Source organism: Salarias fasciatus, chromosome 23, assembly GCF_902148845.1.
Source record: "Salarias fasciatus chromosome 23, fSalaFa1.1, whole genome shotgun sequence".
Lineage (NCBI taxonomy): Eukaryota > Metazoa > Chordata > Actinopteri > Blenniiformes > Blenniidae > Salarias > Salarias fasciatus.
The window spans coordinates 11,702,975-11,726,949 of record NC_043766.1 but is presented as its reverse complement, the minus strand read 5'-3'; the positions used below and the strand labels follow the sequence as shown (position 1 = coordinate 11,726,949).

The following is a 23,975-nucleotide window of genomic DNA, read 5'->3' as shown; positions in this document are numbered from 1 at the left end:
TTGTGAATCATCTGTTCAAAATGAATCTCATGCCAACTGGAACTCCACCCTGCACCTGCTTCCCAGTGTTTCAGTAGCACTCTTTGCTCCCGTGCTGCAGCGCGAGTTGAGTACTTGTAGGTGTGTGTGCTCTGCAGCTGCATCCACAGTTAAATGAAAACAACTCTCCATATGGGATATCTAATGCTGGCAGAGCTGCTCAATTGAAAAATTCACATATGGCATTCCTTTGATCCCGGGCTGTTCAGCCGAGAGTGGCGAGCCTGAAAAAGATAACTTCCCCACAGCCAGCCACATGGCGGCTTCAGCTCTAAAGCCTGTTAAGAATAAGCACTTGGATATGTATGTAATACAGTAGTGCACTGACCCTGGGAGGCGATTCAGCCTATTAGAAACTGAATATTCACACACTGATCACACACTGTCACTTTTTAATGATGTGATGAGAAACAGTTGATCAATCCTTCCATCTTAAGTAGAAACAGTCAAAGTTTGTAGGACATCCAACTTTTATATCACTGTGTAACACAGAATCACAGGATATTTAACATATACTTGAACAGCGATAAACACAGAAATAGAAAAACCTTTTACTACAGTGTATATTTGTACCACTGATGTTCTTTGCTCAGTTTCTTATGTTTGTGTGAACTTTTTTCCTGACAGGTACACCAAAGGGGAGCTGGACATTGCCTACATAACATCACGGATCATAGGTGAATTAAATCAGCTTGTTGTGCATATGTGTGTAAATTCACTATTTATCACCAACTGTTCTACATAAATTAATCTATCTATACACCAATTATGAGTTAAGTTTAACCACTTAACATGCTATGTTTGAAGACAGACATCAATAGACTGTGGTTAAACAATTTAAAAAACTCTGCATCTGTAAATATCAGTAGCAATTTAAAACTCCTCCAAATACCACATCATGACATTTTATTTCCAGTGATGACCTACCCAGCTGAGTCAGTGCAGATTGGCTACCAGAACCATGTGGAGGACATCCGCTCCTTCCTGGACAGTCGCCATGCCGACCACTACACTGTTTTCAACCTATCACAGCGCAACTACCGGGGCGCCAAATTCTCCAATAGGGTGAGTTTGATTTTGATTGTCGTTCCTAGTTTTTAATGGTTTCATCAAATGTACTCCTGTCATTAAAACAACACGATAGGCAAAGACTGAAGACTGTTCTGGTTGTTTTTTAAAAGTTGTAAATATGGGTTGCTGCTGTATGCATCCATAAACTATATGAACACGGGCTTCTCATTATTATTAATGAACTGTTTGTGCCTATTCATAACAAGCGGAGGTGATTATGGTTAAAATATGTGTCATTGTCAGTGTTGTGGATAACTTGTTAAAAAAGGGACATTTTAATGTCACACCTCAAAATTTGACACTAACGAGTGACAAATTACTCTCATGAAATCGGTGCAGACATGCAGTAGTGAAGATTTGGCCCTTTTGCAGAGCTGCTGCCTCCGATCTGTGAAAGTAGCTGAGGTGAAAGCGTCATTCAGAACTTTTGTCCGATTTGCTATTTTACTCCTGTTTACTTGAAGTGAAATACCATATTATACCTGAGCAAATGTACTGTACATTGGCTGCATTAGGCTGTATTCTTGAAAAACTGAACCTGGCAACACAGCTTCACAGTTTCTCTTGAGTTCTTTTGCTCCAGTCTATTTTCATTGGTTAGAGAATCCATTTATTTTAATAAATGATAACATCAGAAACTGGAGAAATGATGTAACTTCAGCCTCAACACTGAGATTAAATTAGTCATTATACTGACCCACAAAGCGTCTCAGTAACAGTATTATGAAGGATATTGTTACTTGCATAGTAACTCTGCTACTTTGAAGCGTTGTACATAATCACAGAATTTTTGTGAGATGGCCATACAGAGCAAAGAAGAATGAAATAAGCACATCTACTTTGACCAGTCTTTTTGTTTTTTTACACTTGTATCCATACTTCTACTTGGGTGGAGGATGTGAGTACATGTGCCACTACTGCATTTTAGATGTTGATTCTCAGGAAACTGTCCCATGTTCTGTTCTGCAACATTTGTGCAGATGCACGGTGTCATTATATTGAGACATAGGGGTCGCCCATTTACTGATACTGTTACACACTGTTTACTTGAACCATTACTTGAACCAAGTGACACAGAGCGCTTCTTCTTGTGTGCTTTCTAACTGTAACCAGTTGTTATCAAAATCACTTCTTTAGAAAAGCAGAGCTTCACAGTCACTAATGCAGAAAAATCACTATTCAGAATTCTTTAAAAAAAGAAAATGAGAAACAATTACCCATGTCCTTTTTAATCTTTTGATGGCTTTGACAGCCTTAAGTATGGGGCCCTTGGCACACAGTTTTTGCACAGCAGTGTATATGTGGGGGATCAGTGCAGAAAAAGTTCCCCCCTGCAGCACATAGATCAAATGAAGCTGAAGAGTCAAACTGAGGACGCCGAATGGCCAAGATGGCCCCCTGTCTGCCTGTGGAAGTCGCTGTATCTTTAGCTACATGACTCATCATGGCAACTGCTGTGTTGTGTTGCTTTACTGCTGCAGTGCTGTTACTAACCCTCTGTTTTTTCAACTTTTTGTTTCCTTCTCTTCTGCCTCTTATCCTACCCTCTATTTTTTGTCAACTTCCCTGTTTTCTTAATTTCACTGCCTTTTATTTCCTGGTTCAACTTTCCAGGTTTCAGAGTGTAACTGGCCTTCACGCCAAGCTCCCAGCCTTCACAACCTGTTTGCTGTGTGCAAGAACATGCACAACTGGCTCAAACAAAACCCCAAGAATGTGTGTGTCATCACCTGCTCGGTAAGGACAGCCAATCCCATTTCTCATCTAACCTTCAGTCCATTTTTTTTTTTGTCAACATTTGAACTTTTATTAGTATAAAGGCCTATTCATACTGCAGGCGAAGGACAAAAAAAAACTTCTGACACTGAGCTCACGGAGCTTAGAATCTCCAGTAGAAGACCAAATACAAATTATATAGAACAGTGGAAATTAATTGAAGTTCAAAACCTACCAAAGAAGCGAAATAAAAAGAATAAACAGTAAAGCAGTGTTAGAACAAAAACTACTGAACAGAGTCACACATTGCGGAAAGAGGTACTCTCTGGGATGTAATGTGAAGCACGCAGGTGATGAGGGATGAGACCATCAGCATAAGGGAGGAGCACAATACTGCATGGACGCAGTGAGGGAAGGTGACAAAGACAGACCACTGAACAGACACTATCAGAGGGAAATGAAGAGAGAAATGAAGTTCACAAATTCACAATTTGAGAAGATACAAATAATAAATCACCCCCATAACACCCCATAAAAAAAGAAAATAATAAAAAAGTTGGAAGACATAGCTGATGTTGGGTTTTCTTATTTCTATTTTGTGAATTTATTCTTATTACTACAAATTTCAAGAGTGGCAGTTTTGATGAAAAGAGAGAATTTAGTGCATTTGTTCAGATTGTTTCCCGATGCACTGGAGTTCTAGAGCTGCTCATTTTCCTGTGACCCTGAGAGGGAGAAAATGGTATTTTGGATGTAAATAATGTGGTTAAAGTTTCACTCCCTTATGTATTTTAACAAACTCAAATTAAATCCTCCAAGAGGTTTTTCAACATTCCTCTATAACACAGAGCGTGAAACTGCTATTTCATTGAAAATTTTCCATTCTTTGATCTTGTGTCAGATTATTCATATCCAAACACCTTAAACTAGTGTTTGGAGCAGTCAGACTTCATTTATTGTGTCTGTTAGACTGGCTTGATGGTGGTGTAGTGGTTAGTACTTTTTGTGTTTCCTCAAAGCGGTCACAGGAGGTCATGACTTTAAATTTAGGCCAGGATTTTTTGTGTGAAGTTTGCATGTTCTCCCTGTGGATCTGTGGATGCTTGGCCTTTTTTTTTTTTTTTTTTTTTAAGTGTTCCTGGTTCTTCCAACAATCCATAAACATGCACACGAGGTTAACTGCTGATCCTGAGAGGCCTGTCGGTGAATGAGAGCGTGTGTTTGATGGTCTCTCTGGAGTGGCGACCTGGTTAAAGTGTACCCTGCTTCGGCTCCAACACTGCTCTACCCTGAAGTTGATGAAGTGGCATTGAAAACGGATGGACGTTGTTGTAATTGCTTTTGATCAATGCTTTTCTTTTTTCTGAATTTTTGCCTTGGAGGTTTGTATTTAATTAAACTAAATAATAAATAATAAATTAATACTTTAGTTGTCTTGTTATACAACTGCACTGGGCTGGAGTGGACTGCCACTCTTGAATGTTTTTTGTAAACTACAGTTGTGTTAAAGTGACTAAAATGTGTGATTGCTTCCAACGGGGGATGTTTAGAAGGCCCAACAGAGCTTATTTGGCTGTGAGTTTCACTTTTACTGCATCTACATTGACTCATTACCACAATGTCCGGCATATTTTAAGCAGAATATAAGCTCATGCTCCGGAAAAGGTTTTGAAATGCAACTAGCAGCAGGCTAGATTCTGTTTGGTCTGTAGACAGCAATACTTTCCAAACACTGAATGAGCCTGTGGCGAAGGGTATTTTCGCCAGGTCATTGTGGTTTGGCTGTGGCTTGGAAACCTGCTCCTTCTTACATAATCTGCATCAAATTCTTCCTTTTCAGAAACTGTTTCTTCTCACTTTCAAATGAAAAGAATGTCTTTGTTTGCCTGAAAAGCGGAAACACCCACCAGAGATGCTTACATTTACCACTGTTCTATTTTGCTCACGAGTTACAAAGTCATCACAAATGGTTTTAAAGTTACAGTATATCTTAAATACACTCTAAGCACAACATGCTGGCACACAAAAGGAAGTTAGAGAATCTAAAATATAATCAGTGCCATTTTATAAGATGTGTCTTCTTCGTGCGTTTTGCAGGATGGTCGTGCTCCCTCCGGTGTTTTGGTCTGTGCCATGTTCTGCTTCTGCCACCTCTTTAACAACCCAGTTCCTGCCATGCAGCTGCTCAGCGCCAAAAGACCAGGATCTGGTCTCTGGCCTTCACACCGCAGGTTTGCATTCCTGAAAATGGGTGTGTGACGGCCAAAAAGGAGGGGAGAGCAGACAGTCTGGTAGTTGCACTGAGTGCACATTTTAGACCAGTTCTTCTGTTGCAGGGGAGTCAATCACATTTAGTTCAGGGGCCTAATTTCATCTATAGTGGGATAGGCCGGTACAATATCTAAAATAATAACCGTCAATTATGAACTTGAAAGTTTTTTGTTGTTTTGTTGCAGAGTACATGTAATGAGAATGTCACAAATGTTTGAAAAAAAACAAACATTTACTACTGAGAATGACTACAATCTTAACATGAAACCAATTTTAATGAAACTTAGTGGTGCAAAATACAGTGAAATGTCAGAAAATCATCTCCTATTGCTCATGCATGACTTTACAAACTCACCAGAACTTTGAGGCCAGCTTGATAGCTTCATTGCAGCATCACTGATGTCTCAGCTTGGGTCACAGTGTTGTATGTCTGCTACTCTAAAGAAATGTGTTTAGAAAAAAAAAGGAATCCATTGTTTTCTCTGAAATTTCATTTTCATTTTGGTGGTTTGGCCGGGAATTGGAACCTCTTGTGAGCTGGTTTTGGTTGATGGGCCTTGTTGTTCTATAGCTTTTTATCAAGCTTGGGGATAATTAATTACAAAATCTTCAATAACTGTAACTGCACGACTCACAAAAAGTTAGGGATATTCAGCTTTTGGGTGAAATTACAGAATTAACCTAAAAAAGGTATTTAAACTGTTTCCTGAGCATGCTGTTTTGACTGCTGTTTTCAAGATGATAATAAGAATTAATCAACAGCACCTCAGATGGAAGTGGCCACTGAGCTTAGAGCTCCCCAGTGCCATCAGCTGGTTGAACAGAGACACAGAAAGGCACAGAAGATGTTACTGTTGGTGAAACTATTTACATCAGCTCGGGCTGTGTGCCAGACAACATGCAAAGGTACATGAATGCAACGCCAGGCTCATTGTCTTACCTGTCCCATGGAATATTTACTCTGGACGAGAGACCAGTGGGCTCTGTGCTGTTCTCTGAGATGAAGAAATCAGTGTTGCATGTTTTGTATTTGAATGACCTTCTTTCATGATATAATAGTCAAATTTGAGGGAATGAAAACAAAAAATTCTGAAAATGATTGTGTCTTATACATGAAAAAAGATGAAAAAAAATAATAATAAAGATTTAAACAATATGAAAAGTAAGTTTTGATTTACCTGTCTCCCTGCAGGTACATAGGCTATGTATGTAGCATGGTATCAGAGAAACCCAGCCTCCCGCACTCTAAGCCCCTGATGATCAAGGCTCTCACGATGAGTCCGGTACCCTGCTTCAACAAGCAGCGCAGCGGCTGTCGGCCCTTCTGCGACGTCCTCATTGGAGAGACGAAGATCTTCACTACTGCACAGGAATATGAACGGATGAGGTGAGCAGTAGTTAACAGACACATCTAAAAGGATCTCACACAATTTACATCTCTCACATAGTATGGCCTCTGTGTGTTATGCGTTCCTAATTATTCCTCCTCTCCTTTTATTTTCCATGTTTGACCTTTTTAATGCTGGACGTACAGAGAGCACAGGATCCAGGAGGGGAAGGTAGTTTTCCCTTTGGGTGTGAGCGTTCAAGGTGATGTTGTGGTTTCCATCTATCACATGAGGTCGACCATTGGAGGACGTCTGCAGGCCAAGGTACATTTTCTCACAAGCACAAACCTTTTTTATTTTAAATAATCTATATTTTATGCATTTGATGAAACTGACAGGTCAGTTAATTAAAATGAAGAGCAGTAGGATCAAACTACAGCCAAGTTGAATTAGTAGGTTTTGGGTAAATATTTGCCTTTGTCTTGCTTTTTCCAGGTGTCCAACACCCAGATCTTCCAGATTCAGTTCCACACTGGTTTCATTGCTCCAGGAACCACCATGCTGAAATTTAACAAGTAAGGAAAGTCAAAATTCAGTTATATTGAAAAATCCATCAGTGTAACAATAGAAATCTAAAACATTTTAATTTTCACTCTTTACACTGTATTTGTCTGTTCTAATGATCACACTTTTATTTTATTATTATTTTTTTCCACTCAGGCCCGAGCTCGATGCGTGTGACTCTCCTGAGAAGTATCCTCAACTGTTTCATGTGATACTGGACGTGGAGGTGGAAGGGGTGGATAAGCAGAAAGACCTGACACCACCGTGGGAGCAGTTTCCCTGTAAAGACCTGAGTCCCAACGTGCTCTTCTCGTGCCACCAGGAACACCAAGACGCGCTGGCTATTGCTGGTAATATGGGACAAACCAATTTGGGCAGAAGCTGTCTTTATACTGATTAGAGACTCTAGACCGTTGAGTTCGTGAAAAACTCATAACACCGAAGGAAACATAGTACTGACATTTGTCGAATTCAAAAGGTCCGATCTAAGTGTGATTATGCACAATTCACACAAGTTCAAGGATGCACATAAAAAAAAAAAAAATTGAAAAAGGATTTCTTTCTTTTACAAATCTAAAAATGTATAACAAACAGTAACAGACAGTGTGCATGCACTCAGTTACACTTTGCTGAATTTTATTGGCATGAAAACGCAAAATGGCGCTCAGCTCTGAAGATCAGAGTGAGCGCAGTCGATAGCCTGCAGAATATCTGAGAGGTGACACTGTACACACACAAAAAAAAAACACTAACTTCAATCATTTTTGTCCCTGCAAGATGAGATGGAGGGCTTGGACCTGGAGGGTAAGACACAACTGAGGCAATCAGACTTGACAGACCAGATATGAAGTGGCTGTAGTTCACCGGGGTTGCTTGGTTCAATTCAATCAGACGCTGACCCAGGATGTGCTTTTTTCATTAGAATACTGATAATACATTGACTCTTATTATTTTGTCAATTAAATCCTTTAGTAGAGACAGTTAATTTTCTCGAGTGATTGAATTGAATGTAAACTGACCCTGGTTATGCAGTGATAAATCGTTTAGGTAGCGCTTTTTTTCCCGCTCCTCTGCCTCTGACATAGATACAAACCCTTGAAACACCTGATAAAATCCTGTCACTTGTAACATCAGCAGTCTAGATGAAGGTTTTTAGACTTTAGAGGACTTAGAGAATTTGGAGAAAGTGTTAAAAACACCCAACTACAATCAAATTTGCTAAAAAATGAATCAAAGGGAAACTTATACAGGAAAAAAAATGCTCTCAAGAACTCAGGTTTATTTCTGCATTGTCTATGCTATGCTTGTATAAAATCAGATTTATTTTTTGACACCCTTGTACATAGAAAATAGTCAGATGATGGAGCTTTCCTGTAGTTTTAAGCATTACTGGAGTATTTGATGCTATAAGTAGTGATGAGGCTGGAGGTTTGGTGTTATTATATACCTTTATCTTATCCCTGTGTCCGCTCTGTTCCTGGTTTTAGTGTCCCCCATTGAATACCCTGTGCTTTATCATCTCCCTCGGTCACTGATTCATCCATTTTTGTGTTTCTTTCCTCTAATACTCTGCTTTTTTTTTTGTCCTGTCGCATTTTGTTTTTCTCTCACGTCTTTGCAGAACCAAGCCGACCCCAGGGAGGCCCAGACGGCCGGGGCCACGGCGAGGAGAGCGAGCCCTCAGATGATGAAATGCTCTCTTTGTCCAGTCAGCGAAGCAGCACCAGTACAGCCCCTCCGAAACCGGACCCCCCAGCCCCGGCAGCTGCCCCCCCTGCACAGGCTGAGGAGGTGGATCTCCTTGGCCTGGATGCAGAGATCAAACAGCCGTGCTCCTCGTCTCAGCCCACGACAGCGTCAGCAGCGGCAGCAGCCACTGACCTCCTCGGGGACTTATTTGGAGCCCCTCCTCAGCCAACCAGTGGGGCTTCATCTGCCCAGTCCACACCACATAAAGTAGCCCCTACCACTGCCTCGCCATGCCCCTCCCCCGCTCCCTCAGGTGAGGAAACAAACTGCCATCTGATGAACTAGTTCTCTTTGACACATCTATTAATCTTTTGATGAGAAGGCTTTGGAGTTATTAGAGTGGAGTATATTTTACCACATAGGGTGTATGATACACTAAACTGGGGGGGTTTGTTTTTGGCCATCCCTCAGCATTCGATCCCTTTGGGACGGGTCCCATGCCTAAGCCTCAGGACATGATGGGTTCATTCCTTGGACCAGGTAATGTGGGACAACCAGACCCTTTCCTGCATGCTGCTCGCTCTCCATCTCCCACGCTGCAGCCTACAGGTTTTGGTAAGGCATGATCCTGCTGCTCTGCTGCACGTTGCACTCGTTACCATCTTATTGGACTTCTTCAAAGTATTTCAAGAAAATGACAACACAGGGTGGGTTGTGTTTTACAGAGTTTGGAAGTGTCCCTGACCACGTGAACATACATTCTACTTTGTGCATGTGTGACTTTATTCAAACATTGCTTTCTTTTCAGAGGTTCATTCATTTGATTTTTATTTTGACCTTTAGCTTTTTGGCACAATAGCTTTGTGAAAGACTTTTACTTTTTTTACTTTATGTCAGATAATTTTGCTTTGCAATGAATGACTTTGCATGATTTATGTATTTTCAGCCAAGCTTATTAGTTCTGCTTTTCCCTTGCACAGCTTGCTATTGCAATCCCATTTACCATCAGAAAACAATGTATTCTTAAGCTACAGTCAGTGTTTTGACTAAAATGCATTACTTCACTGTTACGTTCGTGCTTGTGCTTTTTTTTTTTTTTTCACAAAGTGTCATGTATAAGACTTGGCATGATTCCTAACTTCTACAAACTCTGTTGATCTGAAATCATTCAATTTGGAAATTGCTGACTTAAAATCATTTGAACTTGTTTGAACTTATTGATCAATTTCATGGTGTGACTTTTGTGCACTTTTTAAATGCCTGGGAATTTTATCTTTACCTTCAAAAGTTAGGTTTAGCAGTGGCATAATGTATTTTTTCATGTGTGCTGTCATTTGAAACCTCCTTTACATTTCCACTGTGCTCTGCATCTGACCGTCCTTTCTATGCATAAACAGGTCGGAGTTCCCCCGTCCCGCCCACCACCCCAACCGTCAACATTCAGCAGCAAAACGCCATGGGAGGCTGGGACTGGAACAGACCTGCTACCACAAGTACAGCAGGTACTGACAGCCACACACATATAAAACTATACACCTGACTTTTATGCCGCTTATATGTGCTTGAGTGTTGCAGGAGGCTGAAGCGAATCCAAGCTGGGTATGTGTGAAGGCGCGTGCTCACATTCACAGCTATGGGCCATCTAAATCCATCCTGTAACCTCAACCACATGTCTTTACACCATTGTTAGAGAGGGGACTGGCATACAAAGGAAGAACATGCAAACTCCATGCAGAAAGGCCCCCAAGCCCAGACTCGAACCAGGCTCACACTATCATGTTCTGTATGGATATACATTAAGCACATAGTACTGTTTTGGTTTGTTCAGGAGGCGGCTTTGGTATGGGCAGCCGATCAGCCACCACGAGTCCGACCAGCTCGGTCCACAGCACCCCCACCCATCAAACCAAGCCAAACAGTCTGGATCCATTTGCCGACATTGGAAACCTCGGGGGAAGCCTTGGAGGTAAATCAGTGGGGAAATGTCAAGCGCTACTGGCTTTTACTGGCACATTTTATGCCATAACTTCTCATCTTTCATTGTCTGGAGGTTCTGGCTTCTCCAGCAAGCCCACCACACCAACGGGAACAACACCAGCCTTCCCTCCAATGGGCTCCCCATCGCGTCCACCTCCGTCTCCCCAGCACGCCGGAGGATGGCAGCCTCATGCAGGAGCTGGCTTTCCCTCGTGGCAGCCTGGAGCTGCAGGTGGTGGAGGGTGGCAAGCCCAAGGACAGGGTCCCACTCCGCAGCCAAAGCCCAGCCCCAGCCACACCTCCATGCCCCACACATCGCCCCAGAATCGACCCAACTACAACGTCAGCTTCTCTCCAATGGGTGGAGGCTCGCCCAGCGCGGGAGGCAAAGGACCAGCTGGAATGGGTAAGCACTAAATGTGCAACCAGTCAGTCGAAGATCGGTATGAGTGCCTGCATTCAACCATGACCTTTTCAGAATAGAGCTGATCAGCCACTTTCTGAAAAAAATCCTGCAACATTGTGGTCGTATTTCATCTGCAGGTGGCAACAAAGCAGTAGAATATTTTAAAATAGATGTGTGAAGGTTTGCCTTGTTTTTGTAGGTGTCTCTTTGGATGATATAGTTGCTATCAGAAGTTTGGAAAAGCAGATCCTGTAACTTAAACAATCATTCCCAGTTTCAATCTATCTTGTGTGTTTGTGTTTTCATACACTTAATAGGTTTCATGCCAAGTTAGCAATTATACTTAAACATTTTTTTTTTTAATGACATTTGTAAAATTGTTGTTCAGCGGCCTTCTTTTTGAAAATCCTTCTGCCTTTTTTTTGTGTGTGCTTCCTGAAATGTTTGCCCAACTACATGGCACAGCAGTGTAATGAAAATGAGTATATTGAATACTGATTATCGTCAACACAGCTGAGTTCACATAACACAACAAAAGAGCCGCAACGACAACCACGTAACGCAACACCAGACTGCACTGACAATCACCTGAACAAAGACCATGCAGTGTAATGAAATATGAAAGCAAAATACTCATTAGAATTTAAATATGTAATATGAAAAGACACGATTATCACCTGTAGGCATGTCTGTAAAAGTTAACCTAAAGAAGTGATTTTTAAAATATCACAGATAAGGCGAGAGACACCGCTGCGCGGTCAGCTGTTCTCAGGATGTTACATTTAGCTCTGTAATGTGTGTTAAAACATTCAAGGATCCCAATAAGTCTGTTTTCAATATCTGTGTTTCAATTCTCTTCTTCCAGGTTCAAAGCCCAGAGCTTCAGATGCCAACTTTGATGATCTGCTGTCTGGACAAGGCTTTGCTGGGACCAAAGATAAAAAGGGACCGAGGACGATAGCAGAGATGAGGAAAGAGGAGATGGCCAAAGAAATGGACCCTGAGAAAATAAAGGCAAGACTGAATGATTTCTTTTTGTTGTTTTCTTTTAACCAACAGAAACAAGATGTCATTTGTTGATTTTTATTCTCTGTATTTGAGAAAGTTCGTTTCCCATGACATTTGCATCCCTGTGTCTGGATGTCATTGTTTTATAGCATCTCAGTGAGGATCTGTAATCTGTTCATCCAGTGTAGTTTTGCAGTAGCCATTCAGGGATTCCCTAAAGATGCATAATGCGCTCATAAACGTTTGGTTGTTAAACATTTCCTGTTTATTCCAGAGTTAATGAAGCCACCAATATAGGTCTCCTAAGACCAAACTTTAGTTTATCTTTTAAAAGCATTTTCGAGAGCACTGAAAAACACAAAGAATCAATGTTCATTTTATGCCAATAATTGTTTGAAATCTGATCCACACAAGATAATGTCTCCCTATTTCTGCCTCTCCCTTTTGTGTGCCAGATTCTGGACTGGATTGAGGGGAAGGAGCGTAACATCCGTGCCCTGCTGTCCACCATGCACACTGTGCTTTGGGAGGGGGAGACACGCTGGAAACCCGTGGGCATGGCTGACCTGGTTACTCCAGAACAGGTTAAAAAGGTTTACCGCAAAGCAGTCCTAGTTGTTCATCCAGATAAGGTAAGACAGATGATTCATAGGGAAATTAAAAGTAAAGGATGTTAAAGCTTGTTTCTCCATCTGTGTGCATTCAGTAATATGATTTGAGATGAAATTTGAAAGTTTTCAGACAGGCTGTGTTTTTGCTGCCGATCTGACATACACAATCAAGGAATTTCCTCTTTTAATACAATTTTATAAAAATAATATCCTATTAATACACTCCATCATACATTGGTTTGCATTTATTCAGTATCATTGGGGAAGTTGCATTTTACAGTAAATATAGCACATCTGTCTCACACAGGCTGTTCAGAAACTGTCTTGTTTGCCTTTTGGTCTAATTCTTAAGATGTGAATGTGAACACATCACTAACCAACCTGGAAATAACTATAAAACTAATGTTGACACAGCCTCAGAGATGAAACGGTATTGAAAATATTTAAAGAAAAAAAAAAGAATTAATTCATAAAGTTTTTCTTTCAATGACCAGTAATGTATAATTAACTATCACCTACATACCACCAACTGATGAATGCATATAACACAAAAAATATTACACAACATTAATTTAGATTTGGATTTGCTGAAAGTGCACATGGCGAGAACTACTTGTTGGCTAAGCTGTGTGTTTTCTCTTCACTTCACAGGCAACGGGACAACCATATGAACAATACGCCAAGATGATTTTCATGGAACTAAACGATGCCTGGTCAGAATTTGAAAGCCAAGGACAAAAAGCTCTCTACTGAGTAAAGAGTGAGCTGAAGTGAGGGAGGAGAAGATATCCCCACTAATCCTGAAAGTGTTACAACCTCCGGTCATCAAACTGCAGCCACACCCAACATCGTCTGCCTTTATACCTGTACTTAGAACCTCACTCATGGCAAAGACTACATAACAGACCCTCGTGCCCAGACGAAGAGTGTAACTGAGAAAGTTGTTCCCTGTAGCTCTAATGTACCTACTGTATGGATGTGGTGCCGCACTGTCTTTCCTCTTGACACTCCTTAACCTCTGATCCAACCCCCCGACCAATCCAAGCCATTAGTACGTCTAAAAAATCAGAAGAAACACACTGGTGGATTAAACTGAGCAAGCATTTCACAGACTGCTCTGTAGAAGTTCAGATAGTCTGTAAGGCACAAAAAGCATTTAACAGCATTCAAGCCATTTGGATTTTTTGCTTTGTACTATGAATGAAAATTTGATCAGTGACCTGTATTACCATTTCAGCTCCATAAGTTTTCTCATCCACTGGAATGTGACTCCTAATAAGAAACTAATCATCATGCTGCATTAGGTTGCTGTACCTTCAAGTGAACATGGGCTGAAATCAAGCATGAATTCATTCCTAGATAGGTTTGTAGGTACAAAATATCCATTTATCTAATCTAGCTGTTGTGAAAGTGAGAATTCCAGCAAAGTGCAATTGCTGGTTTTGACTGATACTTAGATTAAATGTGTCCTTTCATCACCGTTAGTATCAAAATGTCTGCTTAAGGTACTAGAATCCCACCCCCCAAAAACTTGCTGGATTTTAAAGATTGGGTTTTTACAGGGGAGAAAAAAAAATACTTAAAAAAACGATTAATTTCCCGACATAAAATTCATATGCCAGCAACAAGACGCTGAAACAAAGTGATGTTATGTAGAAGAGTTTCTCAGTATGTGTGATATAATCAGCCCTTGTGTGTTTCCAAGTTTGCTGGGAACGAAGGATTGTCTACTTAAAGATGAGCACATGTGCAGGTTCTTAAATGACGCCTCACACACAAACATACCATGATTGATTTTTTTTTTTCAAAGGGAGATCTGTGATAGCACAAACGTGATGATGTGCAGCTTTGAAAGGTATCCATGTTCTTTTTTGAATTCTATTTATTCATTCATTTTGTCCATTTTCATACCTGCTGTAAGTAGCTTTGCCTGAGTTTCGGATGTCATTTAATGGTAAAACACGGGGGCTAATATGCTTAATGCATTAACTTAAGTGTGAATAAATTGCAATATTTTTTCTCCAAACTGCAGAAATGACTGTAATGTAATGTATCTAATTGCAACCTCCATACGATGCAATAAGAATTGGGATGATCCTATCAGTGTGCATCATAACTGTATTGTCATGTTGTACATATGTGTGTGTGTGTATATATATATATATATATATATATATATATATATACACACACACACACACACACACACACACACACACACACACACACACACACACACACACACACACAAACATTTCATATCTGCTGATACTATTCACATCATCTGGTGATACATTGGAGAAATTTGATTTTCAAAAGATGCACAATGTTTTACATGGTGATTACTTGATTGTTTACTATTATGAGACATGCTCAACCCTGCACTGATACTTTAATTTATATTAGAAATAAAGCTTTTGAACATGGAACACAGATGTCATATCAGCAACAACGTGGAGTACAGCTGTTGGTGAAATTTAACGTAACACATGTGAATCGAAATCTTCCTCCATATGCTTTTATTGTTATGACGATAAATATTACTTTCTGTTCATATGGTCTCTTAAACTGGTGTGATTTGTGAAGAAAAAAGATGGTAGAAAGTTTCAGACAAAAACAAGAAGGCATTTAAAGATTCCGATAACCCAAATTCATAAATCCCACATTAAAAAAGTCCAGCTTTCAACCACATTTATTGCTATGTATCAAACCAATCACTGATTCGGCAAGAGTGTGAGTTTTCAGCTATTTTTACTTTTCAAAAAAGTTCAAACTAGATTTAAAATACTTTCTTTGTTTTGTCACGTCTGCTGGCAAAGTATCAATAATGACAGAGATAGATATAAATCAATACATCGGAGAGGGACCAATAACGCCCACCTGCCAGCACGCCTCGTGACGAAAAGTGTCTTTATGCTACTAGGAAATTAGAAATTTAGCTGCTGAGAAATTTCCACTTCTGCCTTGGAAGAGTTGCCGTGACAAGTAAAGCATGACCTGCAGAAGTTTCTATATTCATATCATGTGGCAGCATTACTATTATCGTCTTTCACAAGCCAGAATGAAGTAGAAAGAAAACAGGCCCAAAAGGGTTCTTCAAGTCACTGCTGTCCACAGGGTGGAGACAGCAGAAACATATGTGACTCTGCCTTCACTCAATATTTTTCTTATTGATTGGTTCAACATCAAAGTTGCTTTTTTTTGAGTTGGGTAAAATTCCCCACTTTCACATTCAGAAGTTCCAGCTTTGACAGGTTTACATGAGTTGCTTTCCACTCAGGAGACACACCTTTCCTCCCAGTCACTCATGAATATATGACTCAAGGCATATTTTGGAAACATGATGAATGTGTTGGGAGAGGAAAACTATTTGATAATCCATGGATAAAGAGAGAGGACAAATTCTTGATACATGTAAGCAGCAGACGCGATTTTGCAAACAGTAATTTTCAATTCACACAGTTTGAGAGGAATCTTTGCTTCCGCGTGTTCTTTACTGTATCTCTACTCCTGGTTTTCTTTGGTTTAACCCGTGAGGTGAAGAATACTGGATGTTTTTTTTTTTTGTTTTTTTTTTTTTTTGCACCATACACATATATATATATATATAAACATTTTTTTCTTAACATTGTTGTTAATCATTTTTGGTTTCAGGGTTTCCAGTTGTTGTTTTTTGTTGTTCTTTTTTTTTTTTTTTTTTTTTTTTTTTTTGCTTTTTTCCTCGTACATTCAGGAGGCTGACTGAACTGACAGAGTGTGAAAGGAGTGTGAATTCTGCTGTAAAGTTCTCCATCTTCAACATGTTTCGGACCCATAATGGATCAGAAAGCAGGAGGAACTATGTGTCCTGACTGATACTGGGAGCCTGAACAAGACGCTGGATCTCAGGCAGAGAATACCGAACTCTCATCCTGAAGCTTCTCTGGTGACCGACCAGATATGAGACGTCTGTTGTAATGTGTCCAAGCTCTACTTACACTGAGGACCTACATGTGAAATAACCCTCATAAAGCCTCTTTGCTGACTGAATCTGCAATCTTACGGGCTATGTTAAGAATCCAACCTCTATATCGTAGTCAATGGATGTGTGTTGTTTGAAGTTGTGGTATGTATGAAAGTGATCTGATTCAAACACAGAGTACTGTATGTTATGTTGTGTTTGCCTGTCTGCTGTTCAAGTATTACTAAATTGTGTAAAAATACTGTTCATGTGTTTCCTTTTCAGTTCTGTTTACCTTCGCGGGATGTACATAGTGATCAAGTGCAGTGCACAGAAATAAACAGTAAAGAGGAACCAGAGGACCTGATCAACATTCCTCGGACGTTTATGTTTCTCCTATTGCACACTAGAGGGCAGCAACAACATATATACTCTTGGTTCAACATTATCGAATCATTTTCTGGAGTGAAAACACCAATAAACAAAACTGAAATTACAACATAACAATAAAAGACCTTCCTCAAGGGAACACCAAATGTTATTGACTTTTATATGACATTACACTATACTTTGTGCCTGTCATGTTTTTTAGGGTGATCTCACTCAGGCACCAGATATGAACGATGACCACCTAGAGACCCACCATGACAGTGTTCACTGTCATAAGGCAGAGGAAATGAGATGTGTGGGTTTTGTTATGTTTTGTTAAATAGTTTTACTCATAATCCTGAGAAAGATGGTTTCTCCTGAGGATCAAGTCTCCAGTATTGGGTCCACTGCAGTGAGTCAATCAATGAGCAATGTCTCTGGGGAGCTCATCACCCCAAAGTTTGCTTCATTATTGAATCTCTCGAATGTGAAAATTCATTATGTGAAGATATTAAAATTTCCTGAACGATGATGATGAACAGAGGTGTGTTCCAGAGGTCATGCTTTGCTTCAGGTCTGACATCCTCTGAAAGGCCTTTGTTCTTTTTTTTTTTTTTTTTTTTCAAAAGGTGACGCTATGCTGTCTTGAGGCTGTGGCTGTTTGTGTTTGTCTTGGCCCTATATTGGGCCGGATTGGCAGCTTTTCCAGCATGTACTTAGCCTTTCACCCAGTGTGAGATGGAAGTGATCCCGCGTCTCTAACAGATGAAGCAGAAGATGAGCGGATGTTTACCAATATTTCTGTCATTTTGTCAACATTTTCCTGTATCAGGTTTGGCAACGATAAAAAATTAAACAATGAAAAAAAAAAAATAGAACAGTACGCATTATTTCTTTATTTTTTATATTCTGCAGCTTCTTCTTCTTTCATGTGACCACTCAGTGGATGATATGTTTTCTCTTGGGAATCACATTCGGGGAAAATCAGTCTTTGACTACACAGAAGGAAATTCAGGGTAATTGAAAATAAGCCTCAAAGTGATGATTCATTGTAAACCAATGTTATAGCTGCACACTTCATTTTTTCCTTCCTGCAGCTCACATTGCTGACGCACCTCCTGAAAGAGATTGGGTGCTGATGGATGTGCAACATTAGCAGGAACTGATAATTTATTGCTGCTGGTGTCCTACACCATTAAACAAAAAACAAATCTGGATTTGTTCACAGAGCACAAGATAAATATTTCTAAAAGGACAAAAAAAATTCAGGTAATCAGTGACAGTACATTTTATGTTATTACAGCAGAGACATTTAATATCCATTGAGTTGGTTCAGTGTTTCATATGGGCAGTGTATGCCTTGTTTTGTCATTGCTTTTGTTTTTATTGTAACTGTTCAACCTTGCATGAGCACAGAGTAATACAGTGTTTACCTAAATAACAGAATCCTGTTTTCCCTTGGAACCTCTATAGCAGCGACATGAAACACGTCAAGGTGCTGGAAGCACAAACACTGGGCCCCGAGCAGAACAGCAGCAATAACAGAAGTGAACTCTGTAAGAGGCCAACTCAAATCGCTACGGGAAATAATGAAATGCATTACATGACACCACAAACATCGTTGTGTTTCATACAGCTGATTATTTCAAGATGTATTAATTTACATTAAACAATAGTATTATATATTGTACCTTTGAAGTTCAACCACATGATTAAGTGGTTGCTCAATAGAAGGAAATCCTAATAAGAAATCATCCTGTTGAGCCTGAACTGTAAGGAAATTATTCTGAAAATTATATCTGCTCTCACATGTTAAACTATTTGGATTGTTTTGGTTCTTACAGGGGAAAGAAATCAGGTTCATATACTGGTTGAATAAATGGTCTCTATTTGGGATTTAATTGGATGTTCTTCAGCTGGACCTTCTACTTGTACATTTATGACTGATATTTGTGCTTAACCGTCTTTGAACCCTGTCTTCACATCCTCCTGTTTGATGCAGCTCAGCTGAACTGTTATCAGATTGGAGTCATTACTCTCCCAGTATATAATGTTCGGTCTGCAGTAGTCCCTGTGCCAATCTGTCTCTCTTTGCAGCCAAAGTTCAAGAGTCTTGTTTCAGGGTTTGCTCGAGTTTATGAAGGTTTATTGTTTCTGACCTCGCCTATTTCCGACCGCCTTTTTGGATTTCCATTGTCTTAACCTCTGCCTGATTAGACTCACTTCCCATAGCTTAACTCTGAGGGAATGATTTTCAAATAAACTCTCAGCCTTTCACTGTGTCTGAGTTGTTCTCGGATCTGATCCATGTGAGAGAAACTGCAACTACACCAGATGTGTGTATGAATAACACACACACACACACCTGATCCCTTTTGTATATAATTGGTTTTGTTTCAGAGGCTGAACCATGTCAGGCACATGTAGCCATGTGCCTGACATGTTTAATCTTTTCTTCTTTTTTAGATAAAACAGAGCATTTGATTCATGACTGTATGATTGGCTTGATGAACCTTTTTTTAATCTTGTTTTGTATAAAAGCAAACCTGAATAGCTTCCATTAGCTTTCACACTAGTGTGGATTTAAGCAAAGACTGTCTTTTTTAATGTATCAAGACTGTTCCTCTAATAAGACGGAAAATGTCAAAGATAAAACTACATAATGCACTAACCAGAAAACACTTAACCGTGAAAGCTGTTAAGTACTCCTGTAGCCTCAGGCTGTAACGTCCTTCTGACACCACTGAAAAAGACAGATTAAATGCAAACCTGGTGTTACTGTTACACCCCATAAATGCATGAATAAATGTCCTGTTTTGATAGGATAAACAAATTAAACCAATGTACAGAAAATCTGCAGATTTACAGAGTAATAAAAGTAAAATTAATAATTACTATTTTTAACTAGACTATATCATGTTCCTTTAATTTCGGCATGGATGGAGCCTTTCACATGAAGCCACACAGATGTCTCAGTCTCTAGAAATTGTCAGCACTTGATTCAAATTTCATTTTTAGAGCATCTAAATTTATTTATTTATTTATTTTTTTTTTATTAAATACATTTTTATTCAATACATACATTTTCACAGTCTAAAACACATTACCCTTTCTGGATGGTGACAATGTTATTGTTGTAACTATTATTTCAATTTGTACATAATTAAAAAATAAACAAATAGATAAAATTTGGTTTAATATACAGTTTTGGCTGGGAATGTCAGTTTTCTGAGTCGTACATCACAATACTGAGGAACATCAAAAAATATTGATGACTTTCTAATAGAAATAATTGTAATAAGTTGCTTTTCTTACTGGCAGCTGTTTTCACTTTATTATTAAATTTCAAAATGACCATATTATAATGTCATCTGTGATCATTTGAGTTTTTGAGGTGACAAATAACTTTCCATGCGAATGCTTGAATGAAGAGCTAAACAACTTAGTTGGAAAAAAGGTCCTGTATAATGGAGCCGATTAAACACAAACAAAGGACATCCTCATCTTAATAGCCAATATATGACTGCAAGGCCCTTTTTTAATGGTTCTGCTGAAAGGGATTATGTGGTATGAATGGCTTTTCCAACTATTGGGGATGCAAGGGCCTGTAAGGAAAACTATGGACACCACCTTAGTGCGAAAGCCCGACCCTGGCACCCACCACCAGCCTCCCACCTTCTGCTGATGGACTTCCTCCCAGCGACAAGCCAACCTGAACAGAGGGGGGTGGATAGGCTTTGTCTGCATGAGAGTACAACACTTCCCTATACACTTTTAAACTGAGTAGTCAAATTCAAAACAAGACTCAAAATTTTTATACGATATTCAAACGCTTTACCATTTTGAAACTCTGTCTCATATCCACAAAATCATGTACTGGAAGTTAGTTTTCAGCACACTGTGTTGTACAGTGTCATCGGAGCGATATAACGGTAAAGAGCGTGTGCTTCAGGTGCTGTGGGGTCAGCGTCCCGGCTCCTCTGCTCAGCAGAGTTTTGTTATCTTACTGGCAGTTTATAAATAGCAGTCCCCTCTCTGGCTCCATCACTTAACAACCCTGTGTTAAATTCAGCTGCAGCTGTGATGGAAAGCGACAATAGAAGTAGAATAATAATAATAACTTTTACAGGCATTTAAAAGCCATTTCAAAAATAGCTCGACTGTTGCTGGGCTTTGTTGTCATTTGATTCAGCAGGTATGTTTTTCACGTGTCTGTACTCGGGGCTGATTTGATGATTCTGAAACAGCTGCAGCAACAGACAGTTGGGGATTTTCTGAACAGACTGGTAGATGTTTAATGATGACTCATCAGTTCTTTAGCATGTTCAAACGCATAATACAGCTTCACAGGCCTCTAGGGGGCAGTGCAAAAATCCAACACAAACAAGATAAACTCAAACCCTTTCATTGTCAGTAACTGCATCCTTCAGGTCTTTAAGGTCTGTTCGCACTGTGTGTGTGTCTGTGGTCTGCAGCTAAGCAATCACATTAATTTTGAATCAACCTTGAAGAGTGTGTTTACACTTTTTTAAGGTGTCACACCTCAAATCAGCGAAATATATTAATGCTACTGTCTGCATGTACAAAATATTCAACGTTATTCAATAATAAAAGTTTTAGAAACTTTCTTCTTCTGTGTTTTGTTTTTTTTCCTCTTTCGAAACACGATGTGTTTTAGGACCTGTTCACACTCTGTTCCCACCCAGCTGGTTACAGTAGCGGGCTTGTATCCCTGAGTTTCTCGACCCTGGTCAGGATCAGCGGTGGATGCCGTGGCATTGCGCCTCAAAGGCAGGTCTTAGCTGGAGTGCGTCAGAGAAATAACGGGATCAAATATCACTAGTGCCACACACACACACAAACACACACACACACACACACACACACACACACACACACACACACACACACACACACACACACACATGCACGCAGCACTTAGAAAAGAAAACCTTTAAGCCTCAAATAGAGGGGAAATTTTTAGAGGACCACAGACAGAAAGTGGGCTTGTTATTCATCTGTTGCTTCTTTCAGTATTTATGAAATCCCTTCATGGCCTCAGCTAAAAGTACATATCTGGTGCATGTACACAAAAAACAAACATGGCTTTTCTCCAAAAACTGATCTCCGTGCTACCCACATTTGCTCTGTTGATACACAGTTTACTGCAAACATACGCATGGGCACCTTGGCCGGGGTGTCCTGCGGTGAATAGCTGGTGTGTATTCTGACACGGTGTTACAGGAATAGCTGCTCATGCCCAGAGACACACTGCTCCACATAAAGCCCTCTGTCTGTACTTTGAAATCTAACTTCACACTCTCCCAAGACAAGTCTTCCAGAGATGAGCTAAAGGACTCTTTATTCTTCACGTTGCTGTTCTGGAAGTGAGCTGCTGTCAATCAGCTGGTGAGTGATATTTGTTATTACAGGTAGGCTATGCTAAGAAAAAAAATGAATGGCATCCAGAACAAAGCACCTTCTTGCACCTGCAGTAAAGACTGAGTCACCTGATTGTACCTGTGTGTGTTTAGGTGTTTGGGGCCTGTGGGCTTGACGTCTGTCTTTCATTTCTCCCCATTTAGTTGCTTAAGTGCAGCACTTTCCCTCAGTTCTCTCAGTTTCCATTCACTGATTGTCACAATTTGTTTAGACGGTATGTCAGATGTCTTGGGCTTCATCTCTCATCAGTCTTTCTCCACCTCTAGAGTTTCTTAGCTTCAGTTTCAGTAGTAACTAATGTTATGATAGCATCAAGCACCTGATGCGTAACTTACGGTTGTACAGTAATGTGCTACTTTAAAATGCGTTATCCTGTGAAACAGTCCATGACAATGCATAACTTGCCGGGGACAATTTGTGGGATACTATCTGGGTAAGTGACGGCATCTTTGCAGCTTGTTGTGTCTATGACAAAACAAACAATTATTGATCTCACTTCAGGAACTAAAACTGCATGAATACTTTCAGAAAAGTAATTAAACATGCGTTATAGTTACAAACCAATCCAGGTTCTTCTTTTTTAAATTGTCATATTTCTCAAAATGTCTGAAATCAGAAGCCCTATTTGATCCTTATTTATTATATCATGTGTATCATGCGTGATATATGCAATTGTAATTTCATGACATGCATCTTTTGCTGAAACTCCCTTATTATCTGATCTTGTATGTGCCTTCAGTCTTCTTCTCTTAAAAAAAAAAAATCATGACATGAAGTAATCAGTAATCCACAAAACAACATTTTCCCCAGCAGCCAAGTAGTGCTTATGTTCGAAAGGCAGAAATCAGAGGCTTCACTGAAAGACAAGCTGTGCTAAGATCACACACAGGTAACAGAGGAGCCTGGGGCAAAAACTGACCAGCTTGGGTTCAATCGACACGGCAATCTGTTATGCTCAGAGAGAAAAAGACCCCTGTTTTTCAATCTATGTCACCACTAACAGCCGAGCTCATTGGGAGAGGAACATTATCCTGCCAACTGGACCAGGACGTTTATTTCCAACAAAAGCTGTAAAAGGTGACATGATGATCACAGACGTCCTCATGATGGTGAAAACAGATGTTTTACTGAATCTGCACTCAAAGAGTTGAATTTGCATAAGATCTAGTTCAGTGAGATGCGTCTGACCCTGGATTTTTGGATCTGGCTTCCTTGAGCCATTGGTGGAGATAGAAATGTATCAGTCTCGTTAATCCTGCTGGGAAGTAGTGGGTTTTAAGCAAACAGAAATAATAAGGCTGCAGTAAAAAACAAACAAACATGTAGTCACACTTAACTCACAAATGTGCCAACAAACATACCTTAATATAAAACTAGTCCAAACCTTCACCTCAGGCCTCATGTATTTACCCTTGTATTTTATATAACTTTAAAGCATACAGGCCTTCATATTGCTGAACCAAGTGATTGTATTGTGTTTTGATCCAGTATACAGTGTTCAGTCGATTCCTTTTATTTATCTTCTTGTCTATTTTTCCTCCTGT

General features: G+C 39.8%; 2 protein-coding genes across 3 annotated transcripts in view; both read left to right on the top strand.

Moving 5' to 3' along the window:
- The window catches only part of dnajc6 (DnaJ (Hsp40) homolog, subfamily C, member 6), a 28,410-nt gene extending 13,598 nt beyond the window's left edge, over positions 1-14,812 (top strand). The window contains exons 3-18 of one of the 2 annotated variants that reach the window (XM_030082423.1): positions 667-716; positions 956-1,104; positions 2,725-2,847; positions 4,924-5,057; positions 6,290-6,484; positions 6,632-6,749; positions 6,921-7,000; positions 7,146-7,339; positions 8,611-8,991; positions 9,150-9,218; positions 10,076-10,180; positions 10,510-10,644; positions 10,729-11,061; positions 11,927-12,075; positions 12,525-12,701; positions 13,332-14,812. In XM_030082423.1, coding sequence (XP_029938283.1) covers positions 667-716; positions 956-1,104; positions 2,725-2,847; positions 4,924-5,057; positions 6,290-6,484; positions 6,632-6,749; positions 6,921-7,000; positions 7,146-7,339; positions 8,611-8,991; positions 9,150-9,218; positions 10,076-10,180; positions 10,510-10,644; positions 10,729-11,061; positions 11,927-12,075; positions 12,525-12,701; positions 13,332-13,433 — 2,494 coding nt within the window. In that variant the 3' untranslated portion in view covers positions 13,434-14,812. Of the gene's footprint in view, positions 1-666; positions 717-955; positions 1,105-2,724; positions 2,848-4,923; positions 5,058-6,289; positions 6,485-6,631; positions 6,750-6,920; positions 7,001-7,145; positions 7,340-8,610; positions 8,992-9,149; positions 9,294-10,075; positions 10,181-10,509; positions 10,645-10,728; positions 11,062-11,926; positions 12,076-12,524; positions 12,702-13,331 lie in introns of both variants that reach the window. The other variant, XM_030082422.1, reaches the window with a different exon arrangement.
- Positions 14,813-22,244: 7,432 nt separating this feature from the next.
- Positions 22,245-23,975, top strand: part of lepr (leptin receptor) — a 36,123-nt gene continuing 34,392 nt past the window's right edge. The window contains exon 1 of the mRNA XM_030082420.1: positions 22,245-22,398. The gene's annotated coding sequence lies outside the window, so the exon portion shown is untranslated. The remainder of the gene's footprint in view (positions 22,399-23,975) is intronic.